General features: G+C 44.7%; 1 protein-coding gene across 1 annotated transcript; it reads right to left on the bottom strand.

The window, feature by feature from the left end:
• Positions 1–14,380: 14,380 nt before the first annotated feature.
• LOC125554225 (cytochrome P450 89A2-like) lies at positions 14,381–16,549 on the bottom strand. The gene is made up of 2 exons (XM_048717807.1): positions 15,418–16,549; positions 14,381–15,031 (listed from the first exon to the last, which is right to left on the bottom strand). Exons 1-2 carry the CDS (start codon positions 16,510–16,512, stop codon positions 14,591–14,593), a joined length of 1,536 nt encoding a protein of 511 aa, XP_048573764.1. The 5' UTR covers positions 16,513–16,549; the 3' UTR covers positions 14,381–14,590.
• Positions 16,550–18,935: the final 2,386 nt, after the last annotated feature.

The raw sequence follows: 18,935 nt of genomic DNA, 5'->3' as shown, positions 1-18,935 counted from the left end.
TTGAACTCTTTCAAAAACATGTCAAGGTGTGCGTTCTTTGAAAGTATCATCTGGCGTCTTGATCTATCTCTATAGATCTTGATGCCCAATATGTAAGCAGCTTTATCCAAGTCTTCCTTTGAAAATCACTCTTCAAACAACCGTTTATGCTTTCCAGAAATTCTACATTATTTCAGATCAACAATATGTCATCCACATATACTTATCAGAAATATTGTAGTGCTCCCACTCACTTTCTTGTAAATACAAGTTTCTAGCAAACATTGTATAAACCTAAAAGCTTTGATCACTCCATCAAAACATATATTCCGATTCTGAGATGCTTGCTCTAGTCCATAGAAGGATTGCTGGAGCCAGCATACCTTTTAGCATCCTTAGGATCGACAAAACCTTTTATTGTATCACATACAACTTTTCTTACGAAAACTGGTAAGAAAACTTGTTTTGACATCCATCTGTAAGATTTCATAATCGAAAAATTCAGCTAATGCTATCATGATTCCGACGGACTTAAGCATCGCTACGGGTGAGAAATTCTCATCGTAGTCAACTCCTTGAACTTGTGAAAAGACTCTTTCCCACAAGTCGAGCTTCATAGACGGCAACATTACCGCCCATGTCTGTCTTCTTCTTAAAGATCCATTTATCTCAATGGCTTGCCGATCATCGGGCAAGTCCACCAAAGTCCATACTTTGTACTGATATATGGATCCTATTTCGGATTTCATGGCTTCTAACCATTTGCCGGAATACGGGCCCACCATCGCTTCTCCATAGCTCGTAGGTTCATTGTTGTCTAACAACATGATATCTAAGACAAGATTACCGTACCACTTAGGAGTAGTACATATCCTTGTCGACCTACGAGGTTCGATAGCAACTTGATCCGAAGCTTCATGATCACTATCATTAACTTCCTATTCAACAGACGTAGGCGCCACAGAAAACATATTTCTGTGTTGCATCACTCTCTGGTTGAAGTAAAGGTTTGACAACCTCATCAAGTTCTATCTTCCTCCCACTCAATTCTTTCGAGAGAAACTCCTTCTCGAGAGAGGACCCGTTCTTAGCGACAAAAAATTTGCCCTCGGATCTGAGATAGAAGGTATACCCTACTGTCACCTTTGGGTATCCTATGAAGATGTGTTTGTCCGCTTTGGGTTCGAGCTTCTCCGGCTGAAGCCTTAAGCATCGCAGCCCCAAACATTAAGAAACGACAACTTTGGTTTCTTGCCAAACCAATGTTCATACGATGCCGTCTCAACGGACTTAGATGGTGTCCTATCTAAAGTGAATGCAGCTATCTCTAACGCATAACCTCAAAATGAAAACGGTAATCGGTAAGAGACATCATAGATCGCACCATATCTCATAGGGTTCGATTACGACGTCCGGACACACCATCACCCTGTGCTGTTCCAGGTGGCTTCAACTATGAAACAATTCCACAATGTTTTAAGTGTTTACCAAACTCATAACTCAGAAATTCTCATTGATCAGATCGTAGGAATTTGATCTTCTTGTTATGATGATTCTTAACTTCACTCTGAAATCGCTTGAACTTTTCAAATGTTTCAGACTTGTGCTTCATTAAGTAAATATACCTATATCTACTCAAATCGTCAGTGAAGATGAGAAAATAGCGATATCCACCGCACGCTTCAATTCTCATTGGATCACACGCATCAGCATGTATGATTTCCAACAAGTCACTTGCCCGTTTCATTGTACCTGAAAACGGGGTCTTAGTCATCCTGCCCATGAGGCATGGCTCGCATGTGTCAAGCGATTCAAAATCAAGTGACTCCAAACATCCATCGATATGGAGTTTCTTCATGCATCTTACGCCAATATGACCTAAGCGGCAGTGCCACAAGAAAGTGGTACTATCATTATTAACTCTACATCTTTTGGCGTGAACATGTGTATCACCACGACCGAGATTCAATGAACCATTCACATAGGGTGCATGACCATGAAAGGTATCATTCATGTAAACAGAATAACCATTATTCTCTAACTTAAATGAATGACCATATTGCAATGAACATGATCTAATCATATTCATGCTCAACGTAGAAACCTAATAACATTTATCTAGGTTCAATACTAATCCCGAAGGCAGATGGAGCGTGCGATGGTGATCTCATCAACTTTGGAAATACTTCCAACACACATTGTCACCTCGCCCTTAGCCAGTCTCCGTTTAGTCCGTAGCTTTTGCTTCAAGTCACCAGTAATAGCAACTGAACCGGTATCCAATACCTAGGTGCTACCAGGAGTACTAGCGAGGTACACATTAATAACACGTATATACTTTGTTGAAGTTGCCAGCCTTCTTATCTACCATGCATTTGGGGTAATTCCGCTACCAGTGACCATCCCCTTTACAATAGAAGCACTTAGTCTCGGGTTTGGGTTCAACCTTGGGTTCCTTTACTGGAGCGGCAACTGGTTTGCCATCCATGAAGTTTCCCTTCTAGCCCTTGCCCTTCTTGAAACCAGTGGTCTTATTAAACCATCAACACTTGATGCTCCTTCTTTGATTTCTACCTTTTGCGGTCTTAAGCACCGCGAACAGCTCCGGGATCAACTCCATCCCTTGCATGTCATAGTTCATCACGAAGATCTAGTAGCTTAGTGATAGTGGCTAGAGAGCTCTATCAATCACTATCTTATCTGGAAGTTTAACTCCCACTTGATTTAAGTGATTGTAGCACCCAGACATTCTGAGCACATGCTCACTAGCTGAGCTATTCTCCTCCATCTTGTTGGCAAAAGAACTTGTCAGAGGTCTCACACCTCTCAACACGGGCATGAGCCTGAAATCCCAATTTCAGCTCTTGGAACATCCCATATATCTTATGGCGTTCAAAACGTCATTGGAATCCCGATTCTAAGCCGTAAAGTATGGTGCACTAAACTATCAAGTAGTCATCAGGATGTGTCTGTCAGGTGTTCACAACATCCATAGACGACGTTGTAGGGGTTTGCACATCGAGCGGTGCATCAAAGACGTAAGCCTTCTGTGTAGCAGTGAGGACACTCCTCGGACTACGGACCTAGTCCGCATCATTGCTTACAATATCTTTCAACTTAATCTTTCTCTAGGAACGTATTGAAACAGGGAGCTACAACATGAGCTATTTATCCACAACATATTTGCGAAGACAATTCAGACTATGTTCATGATAATTGAGTTCATCTAATGAACTCCCACTCAGATAGACATCCCTCTAGTCATCTAAGTGAAACATGATCCGAGTCAACTAGGCCGTGTCCGATCATCACGTGAGACAGACTAGTCAACATCGGTGAACATCTTCATGTTGATCGTATCTTCTATACGACTCATGCTCGACCTTTCGGTCTTCCGTGTTCCGAGGCCATGTCTGTACATGCTAGGCTCGTCAAGTAAACCTAAGTGTTTTTGCTGTGTAAATCTGGCTTACACCCGTTGTATTCGAACGTTAGAATCTATCACACCCGATCATCACATGGTGCTTCGAAACGACGAACCTTCGCAACGGTGCACAGTTAGGGGGTACACTTTTCTTGAAATTTTAGTGAGGGATCATCTTATTTAAGCTACCGTCGTTCTAAGCAAATAAGATGTAAAACATGATAAACATCACATGCAATCAAATAGTGACATGATATGGCCAATATCATTTTGCTCCTTTTGATCTCCATCTTCGGGGCTCCATGATCATCGTTGTCACCGGCATGACACCATGATCTCCATCATCATGATCTCCATCATCGTGTCTTCTTGAAGTTGTCTCGTCATCTATTACTTCTACTACTATGGATAACGCTTTAGCAATAAAGTAAAGTAATTACATGACATTTATGTTGACACACAGGTCATAAATAAATAAAGACAACTCCTATGGCTCCTGCCAGTTGTCATACTCATCGACATGCAAGTCGTGATTCCTATTACAAGAACATGATCAATCTCATACATCACATATATCATCCATCACATCCTTTTGGCCATATCACATCACAAAACACTTGCTGCAAAAACAAGTTAGACATCCTCTAATTGTTGTTGCAAGTTTTTTACGTGGCTGCTATAGGTTTCTAGCAAGAACGTTTCTTACCTACGACAAAACCACAACGTGAATTGCCAATTTCTATTTACCCTTCATAAGGACCTTGTTCATCGAATCTGATCCGACTAAAGTGGGAGAGACAGACACCCGCTAGCCACCTTATGCAACTAGTGCATGTCAGTCGGTGGAACCGGTCTCACGTAAGCGTACGTGTAAGGTTGGTCCGGGCCGCTTCATCCCACGATGCCGCCGAATCAAGATAAGACTAGTAACGGCAAGCAAATTGACAAAATCGATGCCCACAACAACTTGTGTTCTACTCGTGCATAGAAACTACGCATAGACCTAGCTCATGATGCAACTGTTGGGGAACGTAGCAGAAATTCAAAATTTTCTACGCATCACCAAGATCAATCTATGGAGTAATCTAGCAACGAGGGAAGGAGAGTGCATCTACATATCCTTGTAGATCGCAAAGCGGAAGCGTTCAAGTGAACGGGGTTGATGGAGTCGTACTCGTCGTGATCCAAATCACCGATGATCCTAGTGCCGAACGGACGGCACCTCCGCGTTCAACACACGTACAGCCCGGTGACGTCTCCTACGCCTTGATCCAGCAAGGGGAGAAGGAGAGGTTGGGGAAGACTCCATCCAGCAGCAGAACGATGGCGTGGTGGTGGTGGAGGAGCGCGGGACTCCAGTAGGGCTTCGCCAAGCACTACGAGAGACGAGGAGGAAGAGGGGTAGGGCTGCGCCAACAGGGAGATTGAATCGTGTGTTGGGCTGCCCCTTTGCTCAAGTATATATAGGGGGAGGGGAGGGGCTACGCCCCCACCTAGGGTTCCCTCCCTAGGGGTGGCGACAGCCCCCAGATCCCATCTGGGAGGCGGCCAAGGGGGAGAGAGAGGGGGGCGCACCTAGGGTGGGCCTTAGGGCCCATCTGCGCCTAGGGTTTGCCCCCTCTCCTCTTGAGGACGCCTTGGGCCTTGGTGGGAGGCGCCCCAGCCCACCTAGGGGCTGGTCCCTTCCCACTATTGGCTCATGTAAGTCTCCGGGGCTGGTGGCCCCACCTGGTAGACCCCCGGACCCCTCCGGTGGTCCCGGTACACTACCGGTGATGCCCGGAACACTTCCGGTGGCCAAAACCATACTTCCTATATATTAATCTTTACCTCCAGACCATTTCGGAACTCCTCGTGACGTCCGGGATCTCATCCGGGACTCCGAACAACATTCGGTAACCGCGTACATACTTTCCCTATAACCCTAGCGTCATCGAACCTTAAGTGTGTAGACCCTACGGGTTCGGGAGTCATGCAGACATGGCCGAGACAACTCTCCGGTCAATAACCAACAGCGGGATCTGGATACCCATGTTGGCTCCCACATGCTCCACGATGCTCTCATCGGATGAACCACGATGTTAAGGATTTAATCAATCCCGTATACAATTCCCTTTGTCTAGCGGTACGATACTTGCCCGAGATTCGATCGTCGATATCCCGATACCTTGTTCAATCTCGTTACCGGCAAGTCTCTTTACTCGTTCCGTAACACATCATCCCGTGATCAACTCCTTGGTCACATTGTGCACATTATGATGATGTCCTACCGAGTGGGCCCAGAGATACCTCTCAGTTTACACGGGGTGACAAATCCCAGTCTCGATTCGTGCCAACCCAACAGACACTTTCGGAGATACCTGTAGTGTACCTTTATAGCCACCCAGTTACGTTGTGACGTTTGGCACACCCAAAGCAGTCCTACGGTATCCGGGAGTTGCACAATCTCATGGTCTAAGGAAATGATACTTGACATTAGAAAAGCTTTAGCATACGAACTACACGATCTTTGTGCTAGGCTTAGGATTGGGTCTTGTCCATCACATCATTCTCCTAATGATGTGATCCCGTTATCAATGACATCCAATATCCATGGTTAGGAAACCGTAACCATCTATTGATCAACGAGCTAGTCAACTAGAGGCTTACTAGGGACATGGTGTTGTCTATGTATCCACACATGTATCTGAGTTTCCTATCAATACAATTATAGCATGGATAATAAACGATTATCATGAACAATGAAATATATAATAATAACTAATTTATTATTTCCTCTAGGGCATATTTCCAACAACATCAAGTGTTGATGGTTTAACAAGACCACTGGTTTCAAGAAGGGCAAGGGCTAGAAGGGAAACTTCATGGATGGCAAACCAGTTGCCGCTCTAGTGAAGGAACCCAAGGTTGAACCCAAACCCGAGACTAAGTGCTTCTAATGTAAGGGGAACGGTCACTGGTAGCGGAATTACCCCAAATGCGTGGTAGATAAGAAGGCTGGCAACTTCAACAAAGTATATACATGTTATTAATGTGTACCTCACTAGTACTCCTGGTAGCACCTGGGTATTGGATACCGGTTCAGTTGCTATTATTGGTGACTTGAAGCAAAAGCTATGGACTAAACGGAGACTGGCTAAGGGCGAGGTGATGATGTGTGTTGGAAGTGTTTCCAAAGTTGATGAGATCACCATCGCACACTCCATCTTCCTTCGGGATTAGTATTGAACCTAGATAACTGTTATCAGGTGTCTACGTTGAGCATGAATATGATTAGATCATGTTCATTGCAATACGGTTATGCATTTAAATTAGAGAACAATGGTTATTCTGTTTACATGAATAATACCTTTCATGGTCATGCACCCTATGTGAATAGTTCATTGAATCTCGGTCGTGGTAATACACATGTTCACGCCAAAAGATGTAGAGTTAATAATGATAGTACCACTTTCTTGTGGCACTGCCGCTTAGGTCATATTGGCGTAAGATGCATGAAGAAACTCCATATGGATGGATGTTTGGAGTCACTTGATTTTGAATCGCTTGACACATGCGAGCCATGCCTCATGGGCAGGATGATTAAGACCCCGTTTTCAGGTACAATGAAACGGGCAAGTGACTTGTTGGAAATCATACTTGCTGATGCATGTGATCCAATGAGAATTGAAGTGTGCGGTGGATATCACTATTTTCTCATCTTCACTGACGATTTGAGTAGATATAGGTATATTTACTTAATGAAGCACAAGTCTGAAACGTTTGAAAAGTTCAAGCGATTTCAGAGTGAAGTTAAGAATCATCATAACAAGAAGATCAAATTCGTACGATTTGATCAATGAGATTTCTGAGTTATGAGTTTGGCAAACACTTAAGACATTGTGGAATTGTTTCACAGTTGAAGCCACCTGGAACACCACAGGGTAATGGTGTGTCCGGACGTCGTAATCGAACCTTATGAAATATGGTGCGATCTATGATGTCTCTTACTGATCTACCGCTATTATTTTGAGGTTATGCATTAGAGACAGTTGCATTCACTTTAGATAAGACACCATATAAGTCTATTGAGATGACGCCGTATGAACATTGGTTTGGCAAGAAACCAAAGTTGTTGTTTCTTAATATTTGGGGCTGCGATGCTTAAGGCTTCAGCCGGAGAAGCTCGAACCCAAAGCGGACAAACACATCTTCATAGGATACCCAAGGGTGACAGTTGGGTATACCTTCTATCTCAGATCCGAGGGCAAATTGTTTGTCGCTAAGAACGGGTCCTTTCTCGAGAAGGAGTTTCTCTCGAAAGAATTGAGTGGGAGGAAGATAGAACTTGATGAGGTTGTCGAACCTCTACTTCAACCAGAGAGTGATGCAACACAGAAAGATGTTTTCTGTGGCGCCTACGTCTGTTGAAGAGGAAGTTAATGATAGTGATCATGAAGCTTCAGATCAAGTTGCTATCGAACCTCATAGGTCGACAAGGATATGTACTACTCCTGGTACGGTAATCCTGTCTTAAATATCATGTTGTTAGACAAAAATGAACCTACGAGCTATGGAGAAGCGATGGTGGACCCGTATTCTGACAGATGGTTAGAGGCCATGAGATCCGAGATAGGATCCATATATCAGAACAAAGTATGGACTTTGGTGGACTTGCCCGATGATCGGCAAGCCATTGAGATAAATGGATCTTTAAGAAGAAGACGGACGTGGGCGGTAATGTTACCGTCTATGAAGCTTGACTTGTGGGAAAGAGTCTTTTCACAAGTTCAAGGAGTTGACTACGATGAGAATTTCTCACCCGTAGCGATGCTTAAGTCCGTCGGAATCATGTTAGCATTAGCTGTATTTTTCGATTATGAAATCTTACAGATGGATGTCAAAAACAAGTTTTCTTACCAGTTTTCGTAAGAAAAGTTATATGTGATACAATAAAAGGTTTTGTCGATCCTAAGGATGCTAAAAGGTATGCTGGCTCCAGCAATCCTTCTATGAACTAGAGCAAGCATCTCGGAATCGGAATATATGTTTTGATGGAGTGATCAAAGCTTTTAGGTTTATACAATGTTTGCTAGAAACTTGTATTTACAAGAAAGTGAGTGGGAGCACTACAACATTTCTGATAAGTATATGTGGATGACATATTGCTGATTCGAAATAATGTGGAATTTCTGGAAATCATAAATGGTTGTTTGAAGAGTGTTTTTCAAAGAAAGACATGGATAAAGCTGCTTACAAATTGGGCATCAAGATCTATAGAGATAGATCAAGACGCCTGATGATACTTTCAAAGAACGCACACCTTGACATGTTTTTGAAGGAGTTCAAAATAGATCAGTCAAAGAAGGGGTTCTTACCTGAGTTGTAAGGTGTGAAATTGAGTAAGACTCAAAGCTTGACCACGGCAAAAGAAAGAGGAAGGACAAAGGTCGTCCCCTATGCTCTTGTCATAGGCTCTATACGGTATGCCATGCTGAGTACCGCACCTGATGTGTGCCTTGCCACATGTCTGGCAAGAGGGTACAAAGGTGATCTAGGACTGGATCACCAGATAGCGGTGAAAATTATCCTTAGAGGAATAAGGAAAAGTTTCTCGGTTATGGAGGTGATAAAGAGTTCGACGTAAAGAGTTACGTCGATGCAAGCTTAACACATGTCCGGATAGCTCTGAGTAGAGATACCGGATACGTATAATGGAGCAACAATTTGGAATAGCTCCAAGTGGAACATGGTAGCAGCATCTACGATATGACATAAAGTTTTGTGAAATACATAGGGATCTGAATATGGCAAGACCCGTTGAATACAATCTCTCTCACAAACATAACATGATCAAACCCAGAACTCATTGAGTATTAATCACATAGTGATGTGAACTAGATTAGTGACTCTAGTAAACTCTTTGGATGTTGGTCACATGGCGATGTGACCTGTGAGTGTTAATCACATGGCGGTGTGAACTAGATTATTGACTCTAGTGCAAGTGGGAGACTGTTGGAAATATGCCCTAGAGGCAATAATAAATTGGTTATTATTATATTTCCTTGTTCATGATAATCGTTTATTATCCATGCTAGAATTGTATTGATAGGAAACTCAGATACATGTGTGGATACATAGACAACACCATGTCCCTAGTAAGCCTCTAGTTGACTAGCTCGTTGATCAATAAGATGGTTACGGTTTCCTGACCATGGACATTGGATGTCGTTGATAACGGGATCACATCATTAGGAGAATGATGTGATGGACAAGACCCAATCCTAAGCCTAGCACAAAGATCGTGTAGTTCGTATGCTAAAGCTTTTCTAATGTCAAGTATCATTTCCTTAGACCATGAGATTGTGCAACTCCCGGATACCGTAGGAGTGCCTTGGGTGTGCCAAACGTCACAACGTAACTGGGTGGCTATAAAGGTTCACTACAGGTATCTCCGAAAGTGTCTATTGGGTTGGCACGAATCGAGACTGGGATTTGTCACTCCGTGTAAATGGAGAGGTATCTCTGGGCCCACTCGGTAGGACATCATCATAATGTGCACAATGTGACCAAGGAGTTGATCACGGGATGATGTGTTACGGAACGAGTAAAGAGACTTGCAGGTAACGAGATTGAACAAGGTATCGGGATACCGACGATCGAATCTCGGGCAAGTACAATACCGCTGGACAAAGGGAATTGAATACGGGATTGATTGAATCCTCGACATCGTGGTTCATCCGATGAGATCATCGTGGAACATGTGGGAGCCAACATGGGTATCCAGATCCCGCTGTTGGTTATTGGCCGGAGAGTTGTCTCGGTCATGTCTGCATGGTTCCCGAACCCGTAGGGTCTACACACTTAAGGTTCGGTGACGCTAGAGTTGTTATGGGAAATAGTATGTGGTTACCGAATGTTGTTCGGAGTCCCGGATGAGATCCCGGACATGATGAGGAGCTCCGGAATGGTCCGGAGGTGAAGATCGGTATATTGGACAAAGGGTATTGGAGTCCGGAATTGTTCCGGGGGTACCAGGTGATGACCAGCGTGTGCGAAAGGGGTTTCGGAGGCCCCGGCAAGCGTTGGGGGGCCTTATGGGCCAAGGGGAGAGGGCACATCAGCCCACTAAGAGGCTGAGCACCCCTCCCACCCCATCTCACGTAACCAGGAGAGGTGGGGGCGCCACCCCTAGGGCAGCCGTCCGTCCCGGCTTGGGGGGCAAGTTTCCTCGGGGGTGGGGGCGCCCAAACCCATCTAGGGTTTCCCCTGTGGCCGTCGCCCCTCCCCTAGGGAACCCTAGGGCGCCTTCCCCTCCTCCCTTCCCCCTATATATAGTGAGGGAGAGAGAGGGCAGCCGCACCCTTCCCATGGTGCAGCCCTCTTCCTCCTCCAACATCTCATCCTCCTCCGTAGTGCTTGGCGAAGCCCTGCCGGAGAACCACGAGCTCCATCACCACCACGCCGTCGTGTTGTCGGAGTTTTCCCTCAACTTCTCCTCTCACCTTGCTGGATCAAGAAGGAGGAGACGTCTCCCAACCGTACGTGTGTTGAACGCGGAGGTGCCGTCCGTTCTGCGCTAGGATCATCGGTGATTTGGATCACGACGAGTACGACTCCATCAACCCCGTTCACTTGAACGCTTCCGCTTAGCGATCTACAAGGGTATGTAGATGCACTCTCCTTCCCTTCGTTTCTAGATTACTCCATAGATTGACCTTGGTGATGCGTAGAAAATTTTGAATTTCTGCTACGATCCCCAACACATTCTATTCCACATATAGTGCTATATCCATGGCTCACGCTCATATATTGCGTGAAGATTGAAAAAGTTTGAGAACATCAAAAGTATGAAACAATTGCTTGGCTTGTCATCGGGGTTGTGCATGATTTAAATATTTTGTGTGGTGAAGATAGAGCATAGCCAGACTATATAATTTTGTAGGGATAACTTTCTTTGGCCATGTTATTTTGAGAAGACATAATTGCTTAGTTACTATGCTTGAAGTGTTATTATTTGTATGTCAATATTAAACTTTTATCTTGAATCTTTCGGATCTGAACATTCATGCCACAATAAAGAAAAAATACATTGAGAAGTATGTTAAAAAGCATTCCATATCAAAAATTCTTTTTTATCGTTTACCTACTCGAGGACGAGCAGGAATTAAGCTTGGGGATGCTTGATACGTCTCCAACGTATCTATAATTTTTGATTGCTCCATGCTATTATATTATCTATTTTGGATGTTAATTGGCTTTATTTTACACTTTTATATCATTTTTGGGACTAACCTACTAACCGGAGGCCCAGCCCAAATTGTTTTTTTGCCTATTTTAGAGTTTCGCCGAAAAGGAATATCAAACGGAGTCCAAACGGAATGAAACCTTCGGGAACGTGATTTTCTCAACGAACGTGATCCAGGAGACTTGGAGTGGGCGTCAAGAAACGATCGAGGAGGCCACAAGGCAGGGGGCGGGCCTACCCCCCTGGGCACGCCCTCCACCCTCGTGGGCCCCTCGTTGCTCCACCGACGTACTTCTTCCTCCTATATATATCCATGTACCCCCCCCCCAACATCCAGGAGCACCACGAAAACCTAATTCCACTGCCACAACCTTCTGTACCCGAGTGATCCCATCTTGGGGCCTTTTCCGGAGCTCCGCCGGAGGGGGCATTGATCATGAAGGACCTCTACATCAACTACATGGCCTCTCCGATGATGTGTGAGTAGTTTACTTCAGACCTACGGGTCCATAGTTATTAGCTAGATGGCTTCTTTTCTATCTTTGGATCTCAATACAAAGTTCTCCTCGATTCTCTTGGAGATCTATTCGACGTAATCTTCTTTTGCGGTGTGTTTGTGAAGATCCGATGAATTTTGGGTTTATGATCCAGATTATCTATGAACTATATTTGATTCTTCTCTAAATTCTTTTATGTATGATTGGTTTATCTTTGCAAGACTCTTCGAATTATCAGTTTGGTTTGGCCTACTAGTTTGATCTTTCTTGCAATGGAAGAAGTGCTTAGCTCTGGGTTCAATCTTGCGGTGCTCGATCCCAGTGAAAGAAAGGGAACCGACACGTATTGTATTGTTGCCATCGAGGATAAAAAGATGGGGTTTATATCATATTGCATGAGTTTATCCCTCTACATCATGTCATCTTACTTAAAGCATTACTCTGTTCTTATGAACTTAATACTCTAGGTGCATGCTGGATAGCGATCGATGTGTGGAGTAATAGTAGTAGATGCAGAATCGTTTCGGTCTACTTGTCACGGATGTGATGCCTATATACATGATCAGGCCTAGATATTCTCATAATTATTCGCTTTTCTATCAATTGCTCGACAGTAATTCCTTTACCCACCGTAATACTTATGCTCTTAAGAGAAGCCATTAGTGAAACCTATGGCCCCCGGGTCTATCTTCCATCATATTAATCTTCCAACACTTAGCTTTTCTGTTTGCCGTTTATTTTACTTTGCATCTTTATTTCTCTTTATCATAAAAATACCAAAAATATTATCTTATCATATCTATCAGATCTCACTCTCGTAAGTGACCATGAAGGGATTGACAACCCCTTTATCATGTTGGTTGCGAGGTTCTTATTTGTTTGTGTAGGTGCGTGGGACTCGAGTGTGATCTCCTACTGGATTGATACCTTGGTTCTCAAAAACTGAGGGAAATACTTACGCTACTTTACTGCATCACTCTTTCCTCTTCAAGGGAAAACCAACGCAGTGCTCAAGAGGTAGCAGCCCGCGCTCTCGAGGCCGTTGTTTCTTAGATCGGTTGTCTCTCCTCTGGGATTCTAATGTTCTCGGGATCCCTGTCCACCACCAGCAGTGGCGCTCCCTCGGCTCCACCGGTCATGGCTCCGGCCCGCTCTCTCGAGGCCGCTGTTTCTTAGATTGGTTGTCTCTCCTCTGGGATTTTAATGCTCTCTCCTTCCTTCACCTTCAGACCGGTTGTCTGTCGCTCAACCATGCTGATTTTTTTTGTATTTCATGCGCCTCTCTCCTCTTGGATTGGAAGAGGATATATGAGGCAATTCTCGCCCTTTTTTTGACTCTAGAATGGTATATAAGTTGTTGTGAATTGATCTAGAAAAGCAGGTGGGACTAGTATTTACAAAAGAAGTCCAAAATTTTAGCACATGACGCTACTGTTTTTAGCGGCCCAGAAAAAAAATCAGCCCATCTGACTTACGAACCCGGAGACCACATACGAAACGTGAGGACGACCTACGAAACGAAATTTGACGGTGGAACCAAAAACGGATGAACTTATGGTGGTAAGAAGCAATAGTCCTTTTATTAGTAGGTATAGATATAGATATAGATGTATATATAGATAATTTCCACCAAGCCTTCCAATGCAATTTTCAGTGTTACTCCATCGCCCCACCAAACTGATTAATAGCATCGAACATCTGTTTACAAATCAGTTTTGGAAGTTTGAAAACCATCATAGAAAAATGATGGCATTACTTGAGTTATAGATTTTATGAGAACCTCCTTACCACTGAAACTCAACACTTATCCTTCCATACCTTCATTGTGCAAATTATATCCACCAAGTACCGAGAATAATCACTCATGTATGCTCGAATCAGGGTTGATCGGTTGATATATTAGGGGCCACCTATTCATCAGGTAACTGAAAACGCTTCCATCATAATTTGATTAGGTGGCCATTGGATCTAAATCCAAGGGGCATCCCCCGCATCTTTATTCTTCTTCCGCTCGGCGACGCAACCCACGATATGCCCAAGCCACCACCATCGTAACCCCCGCTCTAGTTCTTCTCTGATGACGGCAGATCCCTCCCCCCACCTTGGGATGTTGCAACTCACAACATCGTCCTCGTCTCCAGCAAGGTCCCGACACCCATACAATTTAGGGAAAGGAGGGTTGTCGGAAAGGGGGCATCCTGTAGTTCTAGCTAGAGCGAGTGCACCACCTAGACTTGTCCAATTTCCCCTCTATGATACATGAGCCTTTGTGCCATAGACTAATATGATCTCACACAATACAATATATACTTTTGATCATGCAATTCAAACAGTAAACTTAGATACAATTTAGACAATACACTTAGATAATGGAAAGCAGAAAACCCCTGAATGTTTGTATGCATTTTAAACTTTTGATCAGGCTTATGATTAAGGTTTCTTAGGACTTGTCTCCATAGCTATTCATTGGTCTGAAAAGGCTCCTGAACCTCCAACCCCCTTATTCAGTGGCGTGAGCTTAGCACGCAGCGGCCGTCTCATGAAGTTCAAGAACTCGACATGTGGCTCGAGGTCGACAGCCATGTCGCCTTCCGCCTCCGTCCACTCAAACTCCCTCACGAGGTTTGCAACGAAGTACCCCAACTGAAGCATCGCGACACCCATGCCAGGGCACATCCTCCTGCCCGCACCAAACGGCATCATCCTAATTTCTCCGGCGCTTCCTGCAGCCGCCACAAGGCTCACGCCATTGCCCCCGCCGCTAGCCAGGAACCGCTCCGGCTGAAACTCATCTGGGTCGGCCCACGACGTCTTGTCCCGCCCCAGACGCTCCAACTGGAACTGCACGATCGTCCCTGCCGTGACGCGCTGGCCATCCAGAACAACGTGGTCCTCGGGCATCACCTTGCGAGGAAGAAAATATCAACTATGTGTGACCTTGACTTATACTAAACTTAATAATTAACCTATCGACGAACTTAAAATATAAGTATTCTATTATGAAAATGATGAAAAGTGGAGTATTCTTGCAATAGGACTAACAATTTTCACCTATCTTATGCAAAATCATAAGGTTAGTAAATCATGCTATTAATAAGAGCATAAAGACTTCATTCTGGAATTTTTTTCAAAAATCTAAGCATTTTCTATGTATCCGTTCTAATTTCATCATTCTACATAAACTGTTTTGATTTACTTTTTTCATAGCATTGAAGGAATTTTCCATATTTAAACGAGAAATCGATTAGAGAACAGGTTTTTTTAGAACTGGAAAGTAGTTACTTGCTCACCTGCCTAACCACAGAGGGCACGCTGGGGTGCAGACGGAGCGCCTCCATGAGCACAGCATTGAGGTACTCCAGCCTACCAAGGTCTTCCTCGCCGACCTCCTCGGCGTCCACCCCGACCACAGCCTCGATCTCTGTCCGGACGGCCTCCTGGACGTCCAGATGCTTCACCAAGTTCGCCATGATCCACTGCAGCTCCGCGGTCGGGGGCTCCGTGCCGGCGCCAAGAAACTCGGAGCAGAGCCCCACAAGCTCACCGTCCGTTAGCGTTTGCTTGCGACTGGAAGCATTCCCACCGTAGGCGGAGTTCCTTTCGTCTGCGACCAGGAGCTCGATGAGCGTGTCCACATATGCTGGGGCTTCGCCGGACGGTCGACGCCGCCGGCCGCGTCGGGCATTGATGAGCGGGAGGTACAGCTCCTCCTGCTGCCGCCTGAGCGCGGCCAGCTTGTTCCACCGTTCGCGGTAGATTAGCCTGGTCAACGCCGGGAGCGCGGCGAAGACACGCACACCAACGAGGGACCAGATGAGCTCCTCCGTGTTGTCGGCCATGGCGCGGACGAGGCCTGCGTCGACGCCATCGCCGAAGCACATGGTGGCGTTCAGGCCGAACATAGCAGCGTGCATGCTCTCGGCCGCGAGGGCCACGCCGTCGTTAGACTTAGACGTGCACTGTTCACGAAGGTCCGCGACGAGGCCGCAGAGCGCGGCGCGGCGGGCTGGGGCGTAGAGGCGAAGGCACGACGGGTGGAAGACCTCGGAGACGAGGTTGCGGCGGGTGGCACGCCAGAGCGAGCCGTAGGGCGCAGAGGTTATGTTGTGGTGGCGCTGGCCGGAGAGGACGGCGCTGGCCGCGCTCGTCGGGGGACGGTTGCAGAACGCGCCCCCGGCACCGCCGCGGACGAGGAGGTGGTGCGCGGTGACACGGTCCGTGACGACGACCTCCTGCCGCAAGGCAGCGGAGAAGTCACGTACGAGACACCACTTGACGGCGGCAAGGCGGGTTCGCATTTCCTTGATCGGCGGTGCACGCCGGAGCAGGCTGCCGATGACGACGAGGAGCGTCATGGGAAGCAGGAGGAGGATCAACTCTTGCATGGCGTGACCGTACCGGACTTGCTACTTGCTGCTGCTACTTCCCCTTCATACCACGTAGACGTTTACTAGTGTTTATATAGACCTTGTGAAGGTTGATTAAGTAAACCTTTGTAGATGTAGGATTACTCTTTATCCATCGATGGCTTTACCCAGACGCGAACAGGAATTTTAATTGTGAACGTCTTCTGGCTGGCCAGCATTGTTGAGGTCGGGGTTATCTCAGTTCAAATTCAAAAATGAATAAAAGTTGTTAAGGTTCCCATGAATTAAGGACCACATGACTGTATCAGAGTTGTCAATGACGATCGAGTTGACAAGTGGAAAGCAAGCCATCGTCTTTGCTATTCTTTTGCGAGGATATGCCACACTTCGCGGGAAGAAGGAGAATGCCACACCTCGACTTGCTTGACAGGTTGGCATCTTACGGATGAGTATGCATGGTAACGTTAGAATGAAGACCAAGCTATGACTTATTTTTATTTAACTTTTTGGTTGAGAAAAAACTATGCGGCAAATGTCGTGTTCGAAAACTATGACACGCGTTTGCTTAAAATCGGTTAAAACGTGAAAAATAAATTAAGTAATTGATGACACAAACGTGAAACAATTAACACCGATAACCATCAATGCAGCAAAAAATTACCCAAATGCAATTATATCAATGTCAAAAATTCGTGACTCGCAGTGAACGCCCTCTGCATCATTGGATCCCCTGCACAAATTCCAATATGTTTGCTCCCACACCCTCCTCCAAGCTGGCCATAAGAGTGTCCGAAGTAGGGATGTCAATGGGTACCCATTACCCATGTACCCTACGGGTAAAAACCCTATTAGGGCAAGGGTATGGGACAAAAACTTACCCATGGGTATATAAATGGGGAAACCTTAAACCCATCGGGTAGAGCAGGTACGGGTATGGGATCATATAACCCGTACCCGCATACCCATGTACCTTGATAAAATCTAATAAGTACGGACAAATTGTGCCTACCCTTTGTCTTGAGTTTGTGAACTTTAAATGTATGACTATGTGCTACTATTTATGACTATGTGTTGATGTTTTGGTGTGTACAAGAAAATATTGATATTTATAGAATGTGTTGATGTTTATGATGTGTTGTTTATAAGTACTAGTAAGCTTGCACGTGCAACGCACGTTTTTACTAATGCTCGTTTTGAAGATCGAAAATAGTTTCATGCCAACGGGATACATCTATTCCTAACTAAAAACACAACAGTTTTAATTACATAAGTTTGCACGTGCAACACACAATAAAAGCTCAGCAAGAAATTTTCTCCGCCCCTTCTAAATATACGTGAACCAAATAAGCTACTAATCTTCTTTTAAATTAGACCAATGCTCCCTTGATCAATTGAAATTTCATAAATTTGGTACATTGAATAACTACTGAGGGAACATAAAAAGACTTATTACATATCTTTTCTAAATATAAAATGTATATCTTGATCAAAGTCTTCTATGTTGTAATTCGGCTTCATGTGCATATAATTCCTAATGTTAGCAATAATGGACATTAAGATATGGTCAATCCAAACATCAAGAAATGACAAAGTGGAGTAGAGCTAACACAACCAAAAGTGATGATGGCATCTTAATTCGAAATATGAAATTAAAATGTCATGTAAATTTAAATTAGCATAGCTCACACGCAGCAAAATTTAAGGTGTCTGTGCAAAATATTTGGATGGCAACAAATGTAACACAAAATGATAGATTCTGCAAAATCTGCTCCCTATATCTTCGTTGAGGATGGGGACGGCGAGGATTCACGTGTTAGATGTTGGATCCGTGCTCGGGTGGCCGGACTATTGCTGGGGTGGCCGGACCATTGCCGGAGGGGCGAGCGGGATAGGGGAACCTGTACATGTTTCTATACATTCAGTTCAGTCTGGTTGTAGCAAGTGCAGTTCATTCTGTTCAGAGTTAAACATGGAAGGCATGTGCATTTGGAACAAGACCTTCCTTAGTAACAGTGTTCATCAATTAAAGCATGCGTTCGAAACAAAAACTAAATAAGAAACATCTATCAAATTTAGATCAGTGTATCCACTAAGTCCTAAAATCATGCAAAGCACTATCACCAACAGACGGTAACATTTCATGCAATTCTTCATTCTTCAATTTGTATGTGTGGGCTCGTGGTTGGCCGTACCTGCACATAAGGTAACTTATAATCAATACGCCTCGAGTGCAACTCAGCAAGCAAGTGCATGCATCTCGTACATATGCAGACATCGCATAAACAGAGTGCAAGGCCATGATTTGCAAACTGTAATCGCTAGCTAGCAGGTAGCAGCATGCACGAAGAAGCTAGCTAGCTTGTGCTCCAGTCTTCGGTTTCTATTTTCATAATGGTAACAAAATGCATCAATTTCAGGGTTCAAATCAACACAAACAGCAG

The sequence above is a fragment of the Triticum urartu genome, chromosome 4 (assembly GCF_003073215.2).
Source record: "Triticum urartu cultivar G1812 chromosome 4, Tu2.1, whole genome shotgun sequence".
NCBI classification, from domain to species: Eukaryota; Viridiplantae; Streptophyta; class Magnoliopsida; order Poales; family Poaceae; genus Triticum; species Triticum urartu.
Note: the sequence above shows the minus strand (reverse complement) of the source record. Positions and strands in the feature narration are given on the sequence as shown.